Consider the following 22,527-nt stretch of genomic DNA (forward strand, 5'->3'; position numbering starts at 1 on the left):
TATACATTTTATTATACATTTTATTATACATTTTATTATACATTTTTAATAGTATATTTTTAATAATGGTCATTATGAAGCGAGTATAAGGGATACGAACCGAGCCACCTAGCGGCGAGTTTCGTATAGAGTACGAGCTTCATAATGATAATTAAATGCAAGTTGTATACACGATTTTTTCTATGATCGTTCACAAAAAAATATATTCGACTTTATTAATTTTGTAACGCAAACAAATTAAGTAGTTTCTCAGTCTGACAGTTTGTTTACATATTGAGAACTGTCAAAGCGTATATATTTGACTCGCCATTGGTTACTGCGCATGTGCCACCTTTATCGCAAATGTCATATCGCGATTCTATTGGTTAAAAATCTGTATCATATTGAAAATCTGTATCATAATGAAGTTCATTATGATGCAGGTAGTGACATCATAATTGATATATTATAGTATGAGAATATAAAATGAATATATAATGTATTATTAAAGATCCATAAGGAAAAAGGTTTTCCTGTAGTTGGCTGTATACCATATAATACAAAAAAAAACAAATAAAGTCCTTTGTAAAAGGTCTATATTTAAAATTCCTAAAAAGGGCTACATCACAGAACTAGTTTTCGATTGTTGACCAATCATCATCAGTGCTTTCCTTAAATGAATATAACATTATAAGATAGTGCAAAGGTTTTAAAATTTTGACTACGGTTAAAAAAAGTTGTACGTTATACTCACGTGATCTTACATGCTAACCACCAAAATATTTGTAAGTATGTAATATATGTAAATAAAATTTGTAATATATTTTGGTGGCTAGCAGTGAGTAGGTATAACCTACGACTTTTTTTAAACGTAGTCAAAATTTTAAAACCTTTGCATCATTTTATCAGGTTATATTCATTTTAGGAAAGCACTGATGATGATTGGTCAATCAATCTAAAACTAGTTATGTGATGTAGCCCTTTTTAGGGATTTTAAATATAGACTTTTTATAAAGGAATTTATTCGTTTTTTTGTATTATATGGTATACAGCCAACTACAGGAAAACCTTTTTCCTTGTGGATCTTTAATAATACATTAACAATAATTTTTCTATTCTCATACTATAATATATCAATTATGATGTCACTACCTGTATCATAATGAACTTCATTATGATACATATTTTCATTAGGATACAGATTTTTAACCAATAGAATCGCGATATGACATTCGCGATAAAGGTGGCACACGCGGAGTAACCAATGGCGAATCAAATACATACTCTTTGACAGTTCTCAATATGTAAACAAACTGTCAGACTGACAAACTACTTAATTTGTTTGCGTTACAAAATTAATAAATTTGAATATATTTTTTGTGAACTTGCATTTAATTATCAATATGAAGCTCGTACTCTATACAAAACTCGCTTCATAATGTCTATCATTAAATGCTCGTTGCATAATATACTATTAAAAACCAGTCTCATTTTAATTGGCTTTAATAAAAATCGTCTTTTTGTTCTACGAATATTTAACATACCGTATATGAATTTCGCACCAAATAACATTCCAAATACTATAATTGTTTTATTTTTATTTAATAATACAGTAACAAGTATTTTAAAATAAATCTCCTTTTAACAGACTCTAATAAAAACTTATCTTTTTCGGTGTACCAATATTTAACATTCCGTATATGAATTTGGAACCGAATAACATTTCGTATATGCGTTTGGGACCTCGCCGCCTATTGGTTAAAATATGACCGCGTGCTGCAATGAACCAATAGAAAACTCCTAGGTTCCAAATACATATACGGAATGTTTAGATGCACCCCGAACAATGCTAACAACAAGAGGCGCTATTATTCTCGCTATCTTCAGTGATTTATCATCGACCTGTACTTGCTTGCTCGGGACTAGAGTCCCTGCTTTGGATATGTGCTCCTCTTGTCCGTTTTTTGGGTTTTGCTAGCCACAAAATACTACTTACGAAATACTATCTAAAAGTGCCCAATCATCAACACTAAGAATATTGACAAGTGTTAAAAAGTGAATTTATCACCCGGCTGTTTGTTTTTTCTCTCTTTAGCAACGTAGAGTTCTACTGTAATCATTCGCTGTAATCATACTCTGCTCCTGTAGAAACTTTCTATAAAAGTAGCGACATGTTGAGACAGACTCCCATACAAATTTTCGTAATTAGGGCGCTATTATTGATACATAGCTCCAATGCACCTTAAATAAAAACAAAGTGGCTTCCAACTTTTTCCAAGTTTTTCCTAAAGTACACCTACACTCTGTAACAATACGAAAAGACTTCATATTTTTTTTATTTCCATCTTTTGGTGACAAACCCTGTCGTCGCGCGTCGGTCGTACACCCACAAGCTTTAGCAGAGAGGACTTCTTCCACCGGACATGGTTCGCTCCGGGAGCTGTACCAGACGATAAGTCGATAGACGAAATAGAAAATGAGACGATGAGATGCTAGAGTAAGGCATTTAACGAAATACGATACGAAGGGCTTATTCACAAAATGAGTCAATTTAAATACAGCAAGGCAATGGCACGCCTTCTCTCGTCGTACCTAGCCAATAGAAACTTGAGGGTTCAAATACGACCCGTCATGACTGAAGTCCGAATTATTGAGGCTGGAATACCTCAGGGCAGTAATCTTTCTATATACTATATACAGGGTGCGCCAAACCTCTTATTTTCTTTGATTACGGCTAAACTATGTGATCTACAAAAAATGTTTTTAACAAAACTAATGTATATCAAAACCGTCTATACTTTAAAATTATTTTTAATTATACAGGGTGATACAGAACGACGGTATGAACCAAAGTTGTATTTTTTTAAATGGAACACCCTATATATTAAATGATTTTTGAATATACTTTTTTAAAATATGAAAAATTTGTATAGGCCTAAAGTTAATAATTTTCGAAATATTTACATTTTTATTGAGAAAAATGGTAATATTTGTAGGGATGTGGATTATGTTTCCAAGTAATAAAAATTTAAGTGGTAGGTCAAAGTTTTTATAATATAGTATCATTTTTAAATAATTTAATATCTTTTACTTGTAGCCATAAAATATACAGTGTGATCACTATTTGCAAATACAAAATGTTCTCATTTTTTTTAAATGGAACACCCTGTATATTAGTATTGCATTTTGTAGTAAATATTATAACCTTTCTTTTGGTATAAGGTTTTATGTACATAGCATGTTTGGTTTTGTAAATATTTAAAAAAGAACTATAGATTTTACTTTTCGCGGATATTTTATATCCGCGATTATTTCATTCATAGGAGATTCTGACCAATAGAAAGCTACAGACATGCAAATTAAGGTGACAATTTTTGATAATCTCCCGTCGTTAAGCATATTACGTCAGATGCCCTTCGTTGCTACGAAAAAATACATTCAGTGACATTAATGACAAATGTTTTAAAAATTATAAAAGTGATGACTTTCAACCGTCAAATACATATTTATAACAACTGTGTGTTTAATTTCACTAATTGGTACTTACATATATAAATTACAATAAAATGTTGGTTTTGAACAGTTTTATTCATGAAATAATCGCAACAAATTGCACTCGAACTCTAAAATTAATATAGAATTTTAGAGCTCTTGTGCAATTACTACTGATAATTTTAATTAAACTTTTTTTGCAAAAAAAAATTATAATCTTATTTTAGAAACATACAATAAAAAATCAAAGATGACAATAAAAACGTAATTAAAGGTTAAAATAAAACGTATGCAAGTGCAACTTAATTGAATTTAATAACTTAAAATTATGTTACAAACAATATTTTACCATACTAATAAGTAATTAATATGGATAAATTAATTATTAAATTAAACAACCAATTTTAAAATCTACCCTAGAAATTTTTCTACCCTAGTAACTTTATTGTACCCAATTTTGATAGTTAAATTGTATTTACGAGTAAGATCAGTTAATAACTTTTTAATTTACCTACATCTTGAGAACGTATAAAGTATGCTTTGAAACAAATGAACGTTATAGAAGTATAATATTATGAAGTAAATAGTATCTATGTAGTCGTCTCACAAAAGCTGGTAATAATTTCTAATGGTTTCGCCCAAAACAAATGTCATATTCACCAATTGTTCGATTGAAAAATTAAAATTTAAAATATAAAAAATTGTTACAAAAATTTCAACTACAAAAGTATTACCAGCTATTGTGACACCAGTTAATACTATTTATATTAATAATTTGGTTGATACATTTAACATTCATTTGTTTCAAAGCATACTTTATAATTATGTTCTCAAGATGTAAGTAAATTTAAAAGGTAACTTAAAAGTTTAACTGATCTTACTCGTAAATACAATATAACTAACAATTAATTTGGTACAAGAAAGTTGCTGTGGTAGAAAAATTACTAGGTTAGATATCAAATTTGATTGTTTATTTAATTTAGTAACTAATTTATGCATTCATTAGTATGGTAAAATATTTTTTATAAAATAATTTAAAGATATTAAATTCAATTGAATTGTACTAGTATACGATTTATTTTAATCTTTAATACGTTTTTATTTTCATATTTAATATTTTAATTTATGTTTCTATTCTCTATGTCTATAAAAATCCGCAAAAAGGTAAAGTCTATAATTTTCTTTAAATATCTACAAAACAAAACATGCTAGGTACATACAACCTTATACCAAAAGAAAGGTTGTAATATTTACTACAAAAGGCAATACTAATATACAGGGTGTCCCATTTAAAAAAAATGAGAAAATTTTATATTTGCAAATAGTGATCACACTGTATATTTTATGGATATTTGTCAAATATGTTAATTTATTTAAAAATAACAGTATACTAAAAAAACTTTGACATGTCATAAAAAATTGTATTACTTTGAAAGCCTAATTCACAGCCCTTTGAATATTACCATTTTTCTCAATAAAAGCGTAAATATTTCGAAAATTTTTATCTTTAGGCCTATAATACCTTATATAAATTCTTAATATTTTTAAAAAATATATTAAAAAAGGATTTAATATATAGAGTGTTCCATTTAAAAAAAACACAACTTTGGTTCCTACCGTCGGTTTGACTCACCCTGTATAATCTAAAATAATTTTAAATTATAGACGGCGTCGATATACATTAATTTTGTTAAAAACATTTTTTTGTATATCCCATAATTTAGCCATAATCAAAGAAAACCAGAGGTTTGGCGCACCCTGTATATCGCGGACACACCAACAATCGCGCGAACTCATGAAATAGAAGAAGATCTCACTTATGAAATATATTCTTTCAACGTTTCTCTCATATACATACTTAAAATAAAACGTAGCGTTTGTAAGTTATGCACACCTATGTATTTTGATAAAAACCTAGCTACATTACCAAATACCTCAGGAACAAGCGGGGTTTGTAAAGGGTAAAGGTACAAGGGAACAAATCCTGAACCTGAGACAACTCATTGAAATGTCTAGAGAATTTCAAGTACCTATGATTATATGCTTCGTTGACTACCAAAAGGCATTTGATTGTGTAAGCTGGATAAATCTGTGGTCAATTTTAATAGAAACGGGCGCACCAATGCACATGGTGACATTTATTAAAAATCTGTACCAGTCCAATATAGCGACAGTACGACTAGATCATAAGTTCTCAAACCAATTAAAGACCGAGAGAGGCGTTAGACAAGGACGCGTGTTGTCACCTGACTTATTTAACATTTATGGTGAACATGTCATGAGGATGGTTTTAGAAGGATGGGCCGGTGGAGTAACAGTAGCTGGTAGGAAGATCTCCAATTTAAGATTTGCTGATGACACTATACTTATAGCAGCAAATGAGCAAGAAATGTTTGATCTCCTGCGAAGAGTTGAGTACGAAAGCAATAAAGTTGGTCTAAAAATCAATAAAGCTAAGACAAAAATAATGGTGGTCGACAGATTCGACACTATTCAACTGACTAACATGTTACAAGAATACAAGATAGTAAACACCTTCGTCTATCTCGGGTCTAGTAGAACTAACGATGGTAACTGTGAAGCAGAAGTTCGGAGACGTATTGGTATGGCAAAAAATGCGATGAGTCGCCTAACTAAAGTTTGGAAAGACAGATCTATCTCTCAAAATATCAAGATGAGACTGGTGAATGCCCTTGTATTCTCAATATTTCTATACGGAGCAAAGACTTGGACTCTTCGCGTATGCGAGCGCCAAAAAATTGATGCCTTTGAGATGTGGTGCTGTAGAAGAATGCTGCGCATACCTTGGACAGCTCATAGGACAAACGTTTCCATTCTAAACCAACTCAAGATTAAAAAAAGGTTGTCCACAATATGTCTGCAACGAATACTGCAATTCTTTGGTCACGTGGTTCGCAGAGGTGACGACAGTTTGGAGAGATTAATTGTTTCTGGAAACGTTCCGGTGAGAAGATCAAGAGGACGATCACCAACTAGATGGTCGGACCAAATAAAGAATTCAGCTGGAAACTCATTCTGCGAAGCTCTTAGAGCAGCTGAAAATAGAGACCAATGGAAAAACATTGTTAGGAATATTGGAAGAAATCACGATCCTCACTAATGGGGAAACGACAAGAGAGAGATGTATTTTGGGTCTCGGAAATAAGTTTTCTGAGAGTTTACTCTACCTTACTTTTAAAATACACTATCATTTTTTAGATTACCATAAAATTTTCTCCTTATTAGATGGGAGGGTTGACATGGAGTGGATATGATATTTTTACAGTGCTTCTCATGGTAGCGCAAATTTTAAACATTGAAGGACGGCCTTACTTACATTTAAGTAACTTCATTTTTTTAAATTGTCTGATCACGATTCATGTGTCGTTATTGATTGTTTACTTACGTGGAGAAATAGAGGAGTGAAATTCTTTCATTTTCTTACATCCCAAAAGAAAGGTTGCAGCAAAGAAAAAATGGATTAAAGCTTTGTTTAATGATTAGTTCATGGCAATGAACATAACCTATCGTTTCTGGTATAACTGAATATATGGTTGCGCATCAAGTGTTGCCATGTTTTTTGTTATAATGTATATGAATTAGACTTGAATTGGCCCATACTGAATTTTAGATGTGAGAGTATGAAATAACCTTGACTAGTGAACAAGAGGAACAACTTCTTAGATGGGAAAGAAAAATCTTAAGGAAAATATATGGACCTATACAGTAGAATGGAGAATGGCGTATAAGAATGAACCACGAAACAAATAGAATGTTTAACAGACCGACTATCATAAAAGAAATACGAAGTAAACGACTGAGTTGGTTAGGACACGTAGAAAGGATGGGTGATAAGCGAAATACAAAATAAGTACTTAGAAAAGAATTAAATGGGAAGAGACCGAGAGGTAGGCCTAGAAAGAGATGGATTGACGGTATTAATCAGGATTTGAAAGACCTAGGAATACGAGCATGAGAAAAACAAGCAAAGGAAAGAAAAACATGGGCAGCTATAGCCAAACAAAAACAAACAAAACACACATAACGCCGAAAAGACCTCCTCAAAAAAGAAACAAGAAAGTAATATTTTAGATAAAAATATCGTTTAGACTTTTGAGGATTTATGCGTGTGGCTGGCCTCCACACCATGTAACACTTTAGAGCCTAGAAACCCCAACGGCCCTCTATGGGCTGCCAGTGGTCATTGATGATGATGAGAGTATGAAATAATTGACGATATGACAACACTGACATAAATATGTTAAGCTTACATCAAATGTCAAATACATCTTAGGTTATGTTCATTGCCCTAAACTAGTATTTTTTTCTATTTTTAAACTATATTTATATATTCTATTATATCATAACACTTTATACCATATAGAGTATTTATAGCAAATTTATTTTACTATTTACATTAGCACAAAATAATTATTAGTACAACTTTATATAATCTTTTGTTTTTATAAATCAAATATAAAAAATACACATAAGATCGTCCTCCAAATCGGGAGAGAGTACCACGTGACCTATAATCATAGTTAACGCTCCCAGCAAATATAAAATTCAAATAAAATGAAAACCTATGAAGCCAGATGTATACCATGGTGCATGATGAGAAGAGCTCCAGTGATAACAAAGTACAATTCAAGCATTTATGATGGTTGCATTTTGTTGATAAATGAAAACTCAATAGACATTAAAAAATTCAGTTTATTTCACTCAAAAATCAGTATAAATTGGCACAAATTACATAAATTAATTCTTTAAAATATCGTAATCTCATAACCTAGAAAATTCTCAATCATATCAATAGACGTTCAGATTTTTTGGTTTGATTTCACAGTTGTTAACATCTAGATTTTTAAAAATTTTACCAAAATATCCAACAATTAGACTTTTTTTAACATAAACGAGAACATACAACAAAATAATCTCTACCTACTATCAGTATATAATAATCACTTTAAAATATGAACTTTTTTTATTTAAAACAAGCGCTAGAATAGAAAAAACTTAATAAAATACCTAGATATTTAATATAAAAATGACCATCTAGAGTTACTGTTTTTTGTTAAATCTAAAGGTCCTATCTACATGTTTTTCAGTATTACAAACTTTCGCAAAAGGTTGTCGCGTACTTGCCAGAAACAGATCGACAAGATAGGGAGATTTGTCTCAAATTTAGGCCACAAATGACGTTAGATCTCAATAGGGCTTTTCATTCACAGTCATTTGTTTCGAGCTTCTGTCATATGTCGTATAATCCGTGTATATTAATATTATACACAGATTATACAACATATGATAGGAGCTCGAAACAAATGACAATCGATGAAAAGCCTTATAAGCAAAAGACAATAGATTTGTTGCAAAATAGTGGTGGCTATGGCCATTATTCGATCATATTCTGTTTTTGCTAGGATGTTTTGAGTTTAATGACAAACCACGAAAAAACATCATGGGCTATAGTATATTTGCAGAATAAGTTATTCCCTAACTACAATTTTGGAAATAATAAGAAACGAAAAGAAAACATCATGACATTTGACACCTCACAGCGAACTTAAATCATACAGTGTACACGGAACAAACTGTCGCGACTGACAACGGGCAAGTAAGTGACAACCTTTATACAAAGACCACCTTGTACTTTTCGAGTACTTTCTCACTACACCGCTAACAGGATTTAAAAGTCCTCAAAATATCCAATAAACGCGCTACAAAATACAAGGTGTCTTACTGTAAATTATACTAAATAGCATATAGGGTGACACACAGCGAATTGAATGATCAACGTTTCAAAAGGTATCCTGTTTTTGAAGTTGTCCTATTTTACTTTTTCAGGTTTTGGTGTGTTTATTAACTGATTATTTGAACTATAAACAGTATTCGTATGTTTGTAAAATTTAATATATTTTTATTTTTCTTCTCTTTCTTTTTCATTGTGGTAGGACAAAACATGCCACAAAGAATATTTTTTATTGGTTCAAGTATTTCAGGAGTATTAGATGTTTTAAATCGATACTAGATGTCATTAATATCGAATATATTATAGTATTAAACCCTTTTTGAGAGGTATCTGAATCATATCGCTGTCCTTCACCCTTTTTAACAAAATTGTTATTTTTAACACAGTTTTTTCAGAGCATTTTTTAGTTCTGCGTAATTGAAAGAAAACACAACGACAATAGTACAAAACATTTTACCTAAGCTAAATTATTAAACGTCAATTTCTCACTTGAGTTATGTTATTATATCAGAACTTGAAACCATTTCTTTGATTCTATCAAATAATAACATTTTTGTATCTGCTCCAGAGGGATTATGAGCAAAATAGAAAGAATTTATTTTGTTAATGAACTGAAACGGAGGAAAATAAAAAGAGATCTGCAAAATCATATCTATATACCTGTAGAAATATAACATAGTAAGTAAATCTTTCAGCTGGACATAGATAACACACACTAAGGCAAGTGTGGCAACTGCGCACTCTCGATGACACTACTGTCGTCAAGACCGCAGACGTTTTAACTTTTAGTGTCTATTTTAATTTAATTTTTAAAATATTTTTTTTTAAACTAATTTCCAAGTTAAACAGACGTTTTTCGATTCCCTCCGGCCAAAAATATTCAACTACTAGATTGTCATGACGTGTATAAACGTCATGTCAAAACTTGACAATGTAGTAGCTGAATATTTTTGGCCTGATGGAATGGGAAAACTGTGTCTGTTTAATTTGTAAATTAGTTTTTAAATAGAAAATATTTAAAAAACTGAATTAAAATAGAAACTAAAAGTTAAATCGTCTGCGGCCTTGACGACAGCAGTGTCATCGAGAGTGCGCAGTTGCCACACTTGCCTTAGTGTGTGTTATCTATGTCCAGCTGAAAGATTTACGTACTGTATACTCAAAAACGTTTGGGTAGGAATCGGACAGTATCGATTTTGTATGTAGGTAAAAATAAATACAATCGATATCTTTAAAATTATATAAAATATGGATTTATTCAAAAATCTAACTGACAGAAATAGTTGGTGTATTTTGTATGCTGAAACAGTTTTCGTCAACCGTAGGTGGATTAGACAACAAAAAATTGTACAAATTATGAGAATATTAGCAAAGACATTGGTTTCAAGCCTTCAAAAGTTTATTATTCATATATTAGTATTATGAAAAGTGTACATAGAGCTCAGTTATTAATACTTTGACATCATTTTGCCGTAAAAATATTTTTAGAAGAGAAGGGAAAATAAGAATATTTTTTAATTAAAAATAAACAAAGACGCGTTTAAATCGATAGCTTAATGTCATTTTGATAAACATAGTAGGTGCAAAAAGATTGGGTGGTACGAAGTATTGGTATAGTGCAGGTGAAAATATAGTGTGCTTGAATTTAAAATTTTTCACAATTCTGAAACTTCTTCATAAAAATATAAAATTGATCTAAAAAATATTAAAAGTAAAACAACAAGGCATTAAAAATGGACTTTAAAAAAACACTTGGTAACTACAAGTACTAGTAGAATAAAATCTACAAAAAAACATATATTGGTTAAAGCGGATATTTAGGGCGCTAAAATTTATAGTAATTTTAATAGCGAAGTGCCAACCTTGCAAATAAAGGTTACCAACGTTCAGGCATGTATGTACAGTCCAGGAAGCAATAAAACTATAAAATTTACGGTAAAATTAAGTGGAAATACTACACAAAACGAACTAGATTTTTGCAATAAAAATTGTTGCTTGCCTAATTATATCTAGCTGCAAACCAGTTGCAGATCTACGAGGGGGGAAATAGGGGAAAGTCCTCCCCACAAGAAGATCCAAAATTTATGAAACTTAAACCATAGATAGACAAATTTAATTCAATAAAACAGCTAGTTAGCAAAATTAAGAAAACCTTATTGCATAAATTTATTATTTATATCAAGATATTTCTTATGTCTTTTTTTTATTTTCTGTTTATCTTTTTTATGGCTTTTGGTTGGTGTTTCATTGGAAGTCCCCACTCCTTCTAGGCAAGTTCCCCCAAAGCAAATTTCTAGATCTGCTATGCCGCTAACCATGAATCAAAATGCCACAAGCTGGTCAATCGCTACATAAATAAACTAGGACTGAATCCGTTCTTTTTTGGTACTAACAACTGAGTAAAAAACGTTAAAAATATATAAAAATATACTCAATACATCGGATAAAATAATTTGATTGTGCAGAGTTACATTAATACATTTAAAATTGATTTAAAATGACGTAACCCTATCCACAGCAAGAATGACATGCATAAATTGGTGAGATAATCGACAATCGAAATTGTTCGAGAAGTCTACTGTCTACGGTAGTTCGAGAAGGAACCGTACGTGGCGCTGGCGCAACAAGACGTACGGTATAATGACAGTACGAAGTTTGTTTTTCATTAATTACTAGTAGATTCTTTAATACAATTAGGCTTAAAGTGTTTGGACGACTCCATTCAGTATTTTTCATTCACTGGAAAGGGAAAGTTCATGTAGTATGTCTAGTATTTTTTCTTCTAATGATTTGTACTCAAAGTAAAATTTCAGTTCGTTTTTAAGAATTTTATCCTTATCAAAATAATTTAAATTTATTGATCAAAACAAAAACAAAATTTGCGCAGGTCTGATGTAACTTACTTTACTATGTTAAATACATGCTATGCATAAATAGCTAAATAGCCAAAACCGCGATCTGTGCAAGCTTGAGGAATGACAAATATAGATCACACCAAACCATCTATCAGTGCGTCATAGTCAATCGAATTATTTCTAACGCATTAAGTTGGAAGTGACAGAAAAAAAAGGTAAGTTCGTGATTATTATAGATAGCACTTTAAAAAATTATGTATTCGTTGACGGGTAGTTGCATATTAAAGCAACTTCTACTTATGGCTTTATAATTGGTTGGTATGGCAGTACAGTCATTTGAAATGTAGTGTTACTGAAGGATGCTTAGAATAACATGGACTCAGAAGAAAGCGAACACGGAAGTATTGCGAAAAAGAATACGAAATAATAAACACAATAAAAATAAGAAAGTTACAATATCTGGGACACGTAATGAGGGAACAGCGATATGAAATGCTAAGATTGATAATACAGGGATTACACAGTCCACAAGATAACAGGAGGAAGAAGTATGGAAGAAGGATTGTCATGGTTGAAGAATTTAAGAGACTGCTTTAAATGCAAGTCCAGACCATATAGAGATGATTCTATAGGAAGGACCATATAGAGATGATTCTGAGACAGGTGACAATATTTCACTTATACCCTCTTCGGCTAAGTGCATCGTTAGATCTAATTCAAACGCACATATTGCTTGTAGTTCAAGCTCAAGTTTCTGCCGAAGAGATTTGTACTAAGAAGACCAAATCTACAAATACTCATGTAAAAGTGACTCAAAGCCAAGAGTAAATAGTGGATGTTTCATTGCCCAAAAAGTCAGAATGACATGTTTAATTCTGACAGATTATGCAAAGAATGTGTGTGAAGACCCAGAAATTTTGTTAACGATAAAACGAAGAAAACTGGAATATTTGGGTCACCTGATGAGAGGTCATAAATACGCATTACTTCAAAATATAATGCAAGGAGAAATAGAAGGAAAACGGAATCCAGACCGTAGAAGTATGTCATGGTTGCGGAATTTGAGAGAGTGGTTTGGCTGCACCACTAATGAACTTTTTAGGTCAGCAGTAAACAAGTTCAGGGTAGCCTTGATGATTTAAAATCTCCGATAGGAGTAGCACACGAAGAAGAGTGTGTAGATGTAGCGGTAGAAATCTTTACTAGTGAGTTGCAGGGGATGGTATATGATCCAATTCCCACTGGTGGCAATATTTATCACCCCATAAATGACACATGTGAAAATAATTTCTGTTTTTTTTTTCTATCATGTAACTTATTAACTTCTGTTTGATTTCACAATTTTCTGACTCGGCAACATTTAGCGCGCCTATGAGTATAAAAATTATTGTTTTTGATAGTATAATGTCAGTGTCGAATTACCGACGCACTGTTGCCTCACTGTTGAAAGTTCGCAGAACTTTCGAAAAACAAAAATATTGATGACGCCCTACTGTTTACTCTTAATAAAAAGGAAAAAGTAAGTATAAAAAAAAGATAAAAAATTTCACACAATACATGCCAAGAGTTTTGATGACAATGGGATTGATGCAATCATCAATAAACAGTTGGCGGATGTGTATGAATTGATAGAAAGCTAGGTATGTTTTTAGAAAGCGATGTTTTATTTACATGCTCAGTCTTTATTAAAATAATCGTATATAAATTATCTGTCAGCTTTGCTCCCTCACTACTGTATGAAATAACACTAACGTAGCTTATTAAACAGCAAAATGCCCGAATATACTTTAAAGGATCATGAAATCAAAGGTATTTAAGGCAATTCTACAGGTATTTAAAGATAATTACCAATGTTTTATATTAGTGAATCCCAGATATTAAGAGAAACACGAAACAGCCAAATCTTTATACAGGGTGTTTGGTAAAGAATGGGCCATAGCTTAACCTCAGGTTCCTGAGGTTAAAATAGGCCGATTTAAGCTAACTTACCTTAGTACAAAGTTTATAATAAACGAGATACAGGGTGTCAAAGTTAAACTTTTTTTTATTTATTATTGAATATTTCCTGACAGGTATGAGATAACAACATGAAATTTGGTATGTGGGGGTTTTCTGGGTCGATAAAACTAAATTCCCAACCAAAAATTATGTATTGCCCAGAGGGCGCCACATACGCCTTTCAGCACTCATTTATTACGTTCAATTTTTTTTATCCCTCACTCTGTATAATTTTGACATTAAAATTTTTATTCTTCTATTAGTTTTACTTAAAAAAGGTATACTTCTTTCATCTCCCTAAACTCAACCGTTTTCGAGATAAACGCATTTTAAATATGCGATACACCATCATTTTTAGCATAATATCATTGTAGTTACACCCGAAAAATAACTTAAAACCATAAAATTATCCAAAAATGTATCGCAAATTTCTTCAAATGGAATTTGCGATGAAATGACATAAATTTGAGAACTGGCACAATTATTATGGTTTTAAGTTATTTTTCGGGTGGAACTACAATGATATTATGCTAAAAATGATGGTGTATCGCAGATTTAAAATGAGATTATCTCGAAAACGGTTGAGTTTAGAGAAATGAAAAAAGTATATCTTTTTTAAGTAAAACTAATAGGAGAATAAACATTTTAATGTCAAAATTATACAGAGTGAGGGATAAAAAAAATTGAACGTAATAAATGAGTGCTGAAAGGCGTATGTGGCGCCCTCTGGGCAATACATAATTTTAGGTAGGGAATTTAGTTTTCTCGACCCAAAAAACCCCCACATTCTAAATTTCATGTTGTTATCTCATACCTGTCAGGAAATATTCAATAATAAATAAAAAAAAAGTTTAACTTTGACACCCTGTATCTCGGTTATTATAAACTTTGTACTAAGGTAAGTTAGCTTAAATCGGCCTATTTTAACCTCAGGAACCTGAGGTTAAGCTATGGCCCATTCTTTACCAAATATTCTGTATAAGAAGACGACATTTGAGTTTGAACAATTCTCATAAACAAGTTTTTACTAATGTTCAAAAGTTGTTTACCTACTTTACTGTTTACTTATTTTTCTGTCAATTATTATTCAAGTCATGTATTTTTTAATTAACTATTCCAAATGGGAAAAAAGCCACAATTTAACTAAACAATGCTTTTATTAACGTTTCGACATCCACATCGGATGTCGTTGTCAAAATACAAAATATTAATGTATTTTTTTATATAATGAGTTTTCTCTTAAAACGGAAAAACGAGTACAAATCATTGAACAATCTAAACGACCTCCACAAATACTTCTAAAAACGTTCATGCATCACAGAACAAAACAAAATGTTATCTATTAGTGCACACAAATCAACAAAATGCAAACACCAAAATACAATAAAATAAAAAGTTAAAAATATTAATTTCGGCTTGGTGATCTAGTCAGTTTATGTTTTTTATGGGTTTAATTTAGTGCATAAGCAAATTAAGTGATGGAACAATGGATTCTCATTTATTCAAAACAAAATACTAATATATAAAAAAAAATGAAAATGAAAAGTACGACTCGGAGCAAAAGTACCATTCATTTCGTTACGATTCATAGCAGACCATAGGCTTATCTGAAAATTCCAAAAGTGTGAAACAAAAAAGGGAATTTTGGTGGCCTCTTAAATGGAATGAAATATTCTTCTTCTTTACGTGCCATCTCCGCGACGAAGGTTGGCAATCATCATTGCTATTCTCACTTTTGATACTACAGCCCGAAAGAGTTCAGTTGAGCTGCATCCAAACCATTCTCTGAGATTTCTCAGCCAGGACATTTTTCTCCTACCTATACTGCGCCTTCCTTGAATCATTCGCTGCATAATTAATTTTAGGAGTTCATATCTGTCACCACGTGTTATATGACCCAAGTATTGAAGTTTTCTTATTTTGATGGAATCCAGTATCTCCATGCTGTTCTGTATTCTCCTTAGTACTTCCTCATTGGTTATTCTGTATGTCCAGGAGATTATCAGCATTCTTCGATACGTCCACATCTCAAATGCTTCCAATCTATTGAGGCATTGTTTATTGAGAGTCCATGTCTCCACACCATACAAAAGAACAGAAAATACATAACATTTTAGTACTCGCTTTTGTACTACATAATATTTGTTTCATATTATTAAATGCACTTCTAGCTTTCTCTATTCTAATTCGGATTTCTTTGACCCTAAATAGTTATAATTCTGAACTCGTTCTATCGTCTTATTATTTACGTGTAGATTTATGTTTCTAATATTTTTCTTTGATATAACCATGAATTTCGTTTTCTTTATGTTTAGTGACAGACCAAATTCTTCACTTGTTCCAACAACCTTATCTAAAATTCTTTGGAATGAAATGTTAACTTGCAAATTTTAGAAGGCACGAATTCAGTTTGTCATTATAATCTTGATCGGAGACTTCTCATTGTTTTAAAAAGATGTCATAACAGTTAACTGTGGTTCATTTTCTTTTAGTTTTATTCCTATATGAGTACAAGGAATCAAGATTCGATGGAATTTTACCTAAATGAATTGACGGGTTGTGGAATGCAATCTTAGATTTCCCCTAGTCTACCTTATTCATCATTCGTTTGACTTCAAATTTTAGAAGGCACGAATTCAGGTTGTCATCATAATCTTGGTTTCAATTATAGAAGGTTTAAGACGGATCTAAGACTTCTCTTTGTTTTGTTACTAATATTTTTATTTACGAACATAGTAGTGATTGTCAGAATATTCAGGACGGTGGACGACAATCACGTAGATGATGTCACAGGAACATCAAAGCGTAACCCCAAGTATTGTTTCTGTAATCTTGAAAGAATTATGCCGTCAAACATGGCCAAGTTTTCAAGATGAAAACAAATTCTCTTAACAGGATGAAAGTCTGACTATCCGAGAGATCGGAACAATTTTCCGTATAAAAATTATCTCTCTCCCCGTCTCTCTCTCTCTCTCCTAATGGCACTACAGCTTAAGTCGGGCCGTGGCCTCCCCCAGCATCTGCCCCCATGTATCTGTCTCCCCCGGTTATCCACCTTAATTATCTCTTTACTGTCGGTTCTCACTGCATCTATCCACATCTTCCTTGGTTTTCCTACTGGCCGACGTCCCAACATAGTTTCATTAAGCGTTTTACTACGTATCGTATCATTATCCATTCTTATAAAGTGATATGCCTAGCGCCATCTTTGTATTTTTGCATAATTTGCTGTACAGGGTTCTTTGTAATAATGATACAACTCGCGGTTGATTCTTATTCTCCATATACCATTGGGCGCGTTCACCAGATGCAAACGTTGGCAATCAGTTTGCGCTTTATGGTTCTGAACGACTTGCTAACGTCAAACATGTTTGGAAAGCGGTCGCCATTTTTGCAAACATAAGATATTTAAGTTGAACTTTGCAAACGTGTTGAAATATGGCGGGAATTTAAATTGTATATATTGTAAAATATATTGATAAGGGTTTTATATATAAAATAAAGGCTACTGAAGACATTCTGCTACGTTATTATCTATTATATAAATTTTCTTTTTTCCTTTAATAAAAAAAATAAATTCAAAAACGTATTTATTGAGAAAATTTATTTTAGGTTACGTTCAAACCAAGCAAGCAAAATGTCAAATTTTAACCTAAACAACCAACCGTTCAGTTCGCTGTCAACAAGTTTAGAATCAAAGCGCAAACATTTGTGAATGTGTTAGCATCTGGTGAACGCAGTCATTGTCGCAGATGGGTTCCAACATCCTTCTCAATATCTTTCTTTCAAAAGTATTAATAAAGTTTATTGTCTTTTCAATTTTATTTATTTTAAAATTAACTTTCATATGGATGTTTTTGGATCCAAATACCTGCGACAGAGAGACGTATGCTTTGTTAGTAAGCATTATCCGTTTCCATATTTTCTCCATCTCGCTGTCGTTTTCAGTTATTTGTACAGACGAAGCAACGAAGCACTAAAAAGCCCAAAACCTAGGAATTTTGTGCATTAAGATGAATCGTCATGCAACTTTTTGCATTCAATTTGAGATAGTGTCAGGCTAATTTGTGAACTAAAAGTTCACAAATTTCATTTTCAAAGTTCATCTCGAAGAGATGGAAAATGAAAAATTTGGAACTTAGGAAATATTGACGGAAATAAGTTCAATTTTTATATTTGAGGGTTTTGGTGGTCAGTGAACACAAATTTCATGACGACGATGGTCTCCGAGATACCTGGTGCCCAGGGTGGAGCTCGTCGCCTGGGACAATCGAATAATTCGGGGGACGATCGAATAAGTCGCGAAATAGAGATTGGATCGAAAAAAAGGTTCTTAAAAAATATAAAAGACGTATTTTTTGGTTTTTTATTTGGAAGTGTATTTCTCGAGATATTAGTCCGTTTCTATAATTTACCTATGGTATCACGAAAAAATCGTTTTTTTCCGATTATAGCGCCATCTATCCACAATTCTAAAAAATGTCTCGAATAAGAGTTATTTACTTTTACGTAAGCAATCCAAATCTGCAATAATAATTGGGGTTTATATTTAAGATTTTAAAGTTACCCCCATCCCACCTCCAGAGGGTGGAGTGGAATGGTCGTGTTTAGTGTCATTCGATAGATTTTTGAAAAATATTAAACACGTATTTTTCAATTTTTCGATCCAATCTTCATTTCGTGAATTATTAGATCGTCCCGCGAATTATTCGGTCGTCCCACGCGACGAGTTCCACCCTGGGCACCAGATACCTCGGAGACCATCGCCGTCATGAAATTCGTGTTCAGTGACCTCCAAAACCTCCAATTATAAAAATTGAACTCATTTCCGTAAACATTTCTTGAGTCCTAAATTTTTTATTTTCCATCTCTTCGAGATGCACTTTAAAGATCTTTTTCTCATGCACAAAATTTTTTGCCGGTGATCAATTTAGTTCACAAAATTGCATGACACTCTCACAAATCGAATGCAAAAAGTTGCATGACGATTCATCTTACTGCACAAAATTCCTAGGTTAAATAACGGTTTAATGCTTCGTTGCCTCGTGTAGTACGCCCAGGTATAAAAATTATATCTTTCACATTCTACATGTAGCACTACAATAAAGCCCTAGATATCTTTTAAAAGGTGTTTGTCTTTTTAAATATTCTTGACAGAGATTAATTTGCTTTTGAATTTGGTCGAACAAATCTTGGTGAATACACTCGTTTCTTGGTGACAGACAAAATAAGTGTTTTTGCAGTATCTTTTGGCGTATGGAGCCTCTAACCACATAGTCCATCTTTTTTCGAAAAAATACAAAGATCTTTGTGAGTTCTTAGATCGAAGCTATGCGGAAGAAGAAATCTAACAATAAAACACCGAAAACGTTTGTTTTCTATACTTCCACAAAATTTATTACAACTATGTGACTACAGCTGTTTCGGCAGAGTGCCTTTCTGAAGTGATTCAGTTTACTATGTGTTTGCCTTTTTAAAGTCTTTAACTGAAGAGGTTGGGGAGCTGTTTGTTTCGAGTTGGTCATTCAAAATTATATCTGTATTTTTCAATTTATTAATTTCCATAGATTCTAATAAAGATACCTTAAGGCCTTTATTTTAAAGAATGTTATTTTAAAAGAATGATTATGATCTAGAAGGTGAAGTGCGTATGTAGAAGTGTCTGTTTTTCTATTGTTGAAAGCCCTTTTGTGTTCTGCTATCCGTTTGTCAGTTTGACCGATGTAAGTTTTCGGATAGTCACCACAAGTTAGTTTGTAAACACCACTCTGTAGTTGTTTTCTATTTCGGCTCTTAATGTTCTTAAGAAAACAAACGTTTTCAGTGATTTATTGTTAGATAAAATGAACTTCCATCAAGTAACGGTCGAATCCATCAATTATTGGAAGAAGAGATGTTTAAATATTGGAATTTTGTTCCGTAAAAAATGTGTAAGTATAGAGAGCTGTGTGCTCACTTGCATTATACAGAGTGTTCAGAAACTCTCCTGACAAGCGAAGACAGGAGATTCCTCAGATAATTCTAAGGCGATTTAACCCAATTCACCTAGTCTGAAAATGCTTCCTAAGGGAGCTAGAGCTCTTTGAAAATGGCGTCTATATTTAGTTTTTTTTAAATACCTCCAGAACGCTTCCATTTGGAAAACGAAAACTGGTATGCCTATTTATCTCCCAGAGATAAATCGATTATATCAATTGCGAATTTCTAGTACCGGTCATAGGCATAATACCGTATTATTGTACTAATAACAAGCAAAAGCAAATAATCAGTAAATGTCATCATGATTAAATGTCCAGCCTATTCTGGTTCTTCTAATGGTCATATCTTGTAAGAAAGGTTGTATTATTGCGTTAAGGTGATCTCCCACTATATTATTTTGTTCGTTAGTTCTCCAGTTTAAGTACAACTATACTCTCCCTTTACTGTTTTCTACAGTAAAATATTCACATATTCACAATTAAAATAGTATTTTGTTCTGAATGAATGAAACTGACCATCTTATTTTTGTGACGATGGAAAAAATGAGTATGGTTTTTCTAAAGGTTTGTCACGTGTTCTATATAATTGTCTACAAAAGATTCTTCGTCCAAAATATATTAGATATTATTTAAAAACGATAAAAAAAGAAAAATGTTGTGAAAAGAAATATAGAAAATAGAAGAAATAAAGGAAACAGTGTCTCCTATTTATCATTAACATTTTTATAAACCGACTAATAAGGTGAACAAAGCGAGAGACGTTACACAAAAAGGATGCTAATAATTATATGTGGAATATATCTCTAGAAAGTGCAACTGGGGTTATTAAGAAACAACAGAGAACAGTATAGACTATAGAGCGATTTGAACAGTTCCTGGTTTAACCCATAATATGGGCGTGTCACAAAGGGATTACAGTTTTTTTAAGTTGACATACTCGCTAAATACTCCGTTATTTGTATTTTACTAGTGCAGTGCAAGCCCTTACATAATAATTTAGAGTATTAATTACTGCATCATTCTACATATTCATCAGATTTGGTTCCTGCTGAATTTTATCTATCCTAGATCATACGAAGTTTTTGGCGAGCACACATTTTGTATCAAATAAAGAGCAGAGGTAAATGGATATCTTGAAGAGCTTACAAAAGTTGTATCTTCGGGTCAGAATTTGCTTACTTGAGAAGTATATTGAGCTAAAGTATCAATAAATTAAGGAATGAATTCATTTCTGAAAGAGCAAACTTTTTTTAATATTAGACAAATATATTTCAATATTGCTCATATATCGATAATATTTATATCGCTATATCATATATCATATATCGCTAATATATTTCAATATTGCTCATATATCGAAACTAAACAAAAATATCGGAGAGGACCACAAAAAATCAAGTGGTGGATGCTAAAAGATAAGAAAGAAGGTCTATTCAGGGAAAGCATAGTAGAAAAAATATGTTGGAACATGAAAGGAAGCCCTAACACAATTTGGAGAAAAATAGCCAATATTATTAGAGAGACGGCTATTGAAATACTTGGGAAAACGTCAGGAAAGAAGTTTGAGGATAAAGAGACTTGGTGGTGGTCAAATGAAGTACAAGGAAAAATAAAAGAGAAGGGAAAATTATACAAAAAGTGGCAAGAAACCAGATCGGACATAGATCTTCAAAACTATATGGTCGCCAAAAAGGAAGCGAAAGAACCAGTAGCAAAAGCTAAAGCAGAAGCGTCTTCAAACATATACGATCAACTTGACACCAGGGAAGGCGAAGCAAAGATATATAAAATAGCCAAACAGAGAGCAAAGAAAGCAAGAGATTTTAATCAGATTAGATGTATCCGAGATGAAAATAACAAAATACTAATTCACGAAAAGGATGTCAAAAAGAGATGGAGAAAGTATTTTGACAGTTTCTTAAATGAAGAATTTGACAGACAGCCTGTGGAGTTAACGGAGACAGTAACAGCAATGGTTACCAGAATAACAAACGAGGAAGTGGCTCAAGCGCTTCAAAAAATAAAGAAAGGAAAAGCAGTCGGGCCAGATGATATTCCTTGGAAAGTATGGAGAGCATTGGGAGAGACAGGAATAAGTTGGCTAGCAGGTCTATTTAATAGAACAACAATGTACAAACTACAGGGCTGTAAAACTACTTAGCCACACCATGAAAATATGGGAGAGAGTAATTGATAGATAGATACGTGAAGAAACCGAAATATCCGATAATCAATTTGGCTTTATGCAGGGCAGGTCAACAACAGATGCAATTTTCATTGTAAGGCAACTGATGGAAAAATACAGGAATAAAGAGACCAACGCTCATATGGTATTCATTGATCTTGAGAAAGCATATGATAGAGTTCCTAGAGAGATTCTGTGGTGGGCACTCAATAAGAAAGAAAGGAGTCCCTGGCGAATATGTAAAGATTGTAAGTGATATGTATGAGGGAGTAACGACTAGTGTTAGGA

General features: G+C 32.3%; 1 protein-coding gene across 11 annotated transcripts in view; it reads right to left on the reverse strand.

The window, feature by feature from the left end:
* Positions 1-22,527, reverse strand: part of LOC114338004 (F-actin-monooxygenase MICAL3) — a 688,439-nt gene that overhangs the window by 19,043 nt on the left and 646,869 nt on the right. Inside the window, exon 23 of one of the 11 annotated variants that reach the window (XM_050647139.1) lies at positions 8,167-11,962. The exons of the other annotated variants lie outside the window; for them this stretch is intronic. Coding sequence (XP_050503096.1) covers positions 11,960-11,962 — 3 coding nt within the window. The 3' untranslated portion in view covers positions 8,167-11,959. Of the gene's footprint in view, positions 1-8,166; positions 11,963-22,527 lie in introns of those variants that run through there. 11 annotated transcript variants of the gene reach the window in all.

This window comes from Diabrotica virgifera, chromosome 3 (genome assembly GCF_917563875.1).
Source record: "Diabrotica virgifera virgifera chromosome 3, PGI_DIABVI_V3a".
Lineage (NCBI taxonomy): Eukaryota > Metazoa > Arthropoda > Insecta > Coleoptera > Chrysomelidae > Diabrotica > Diabrotica virgifera.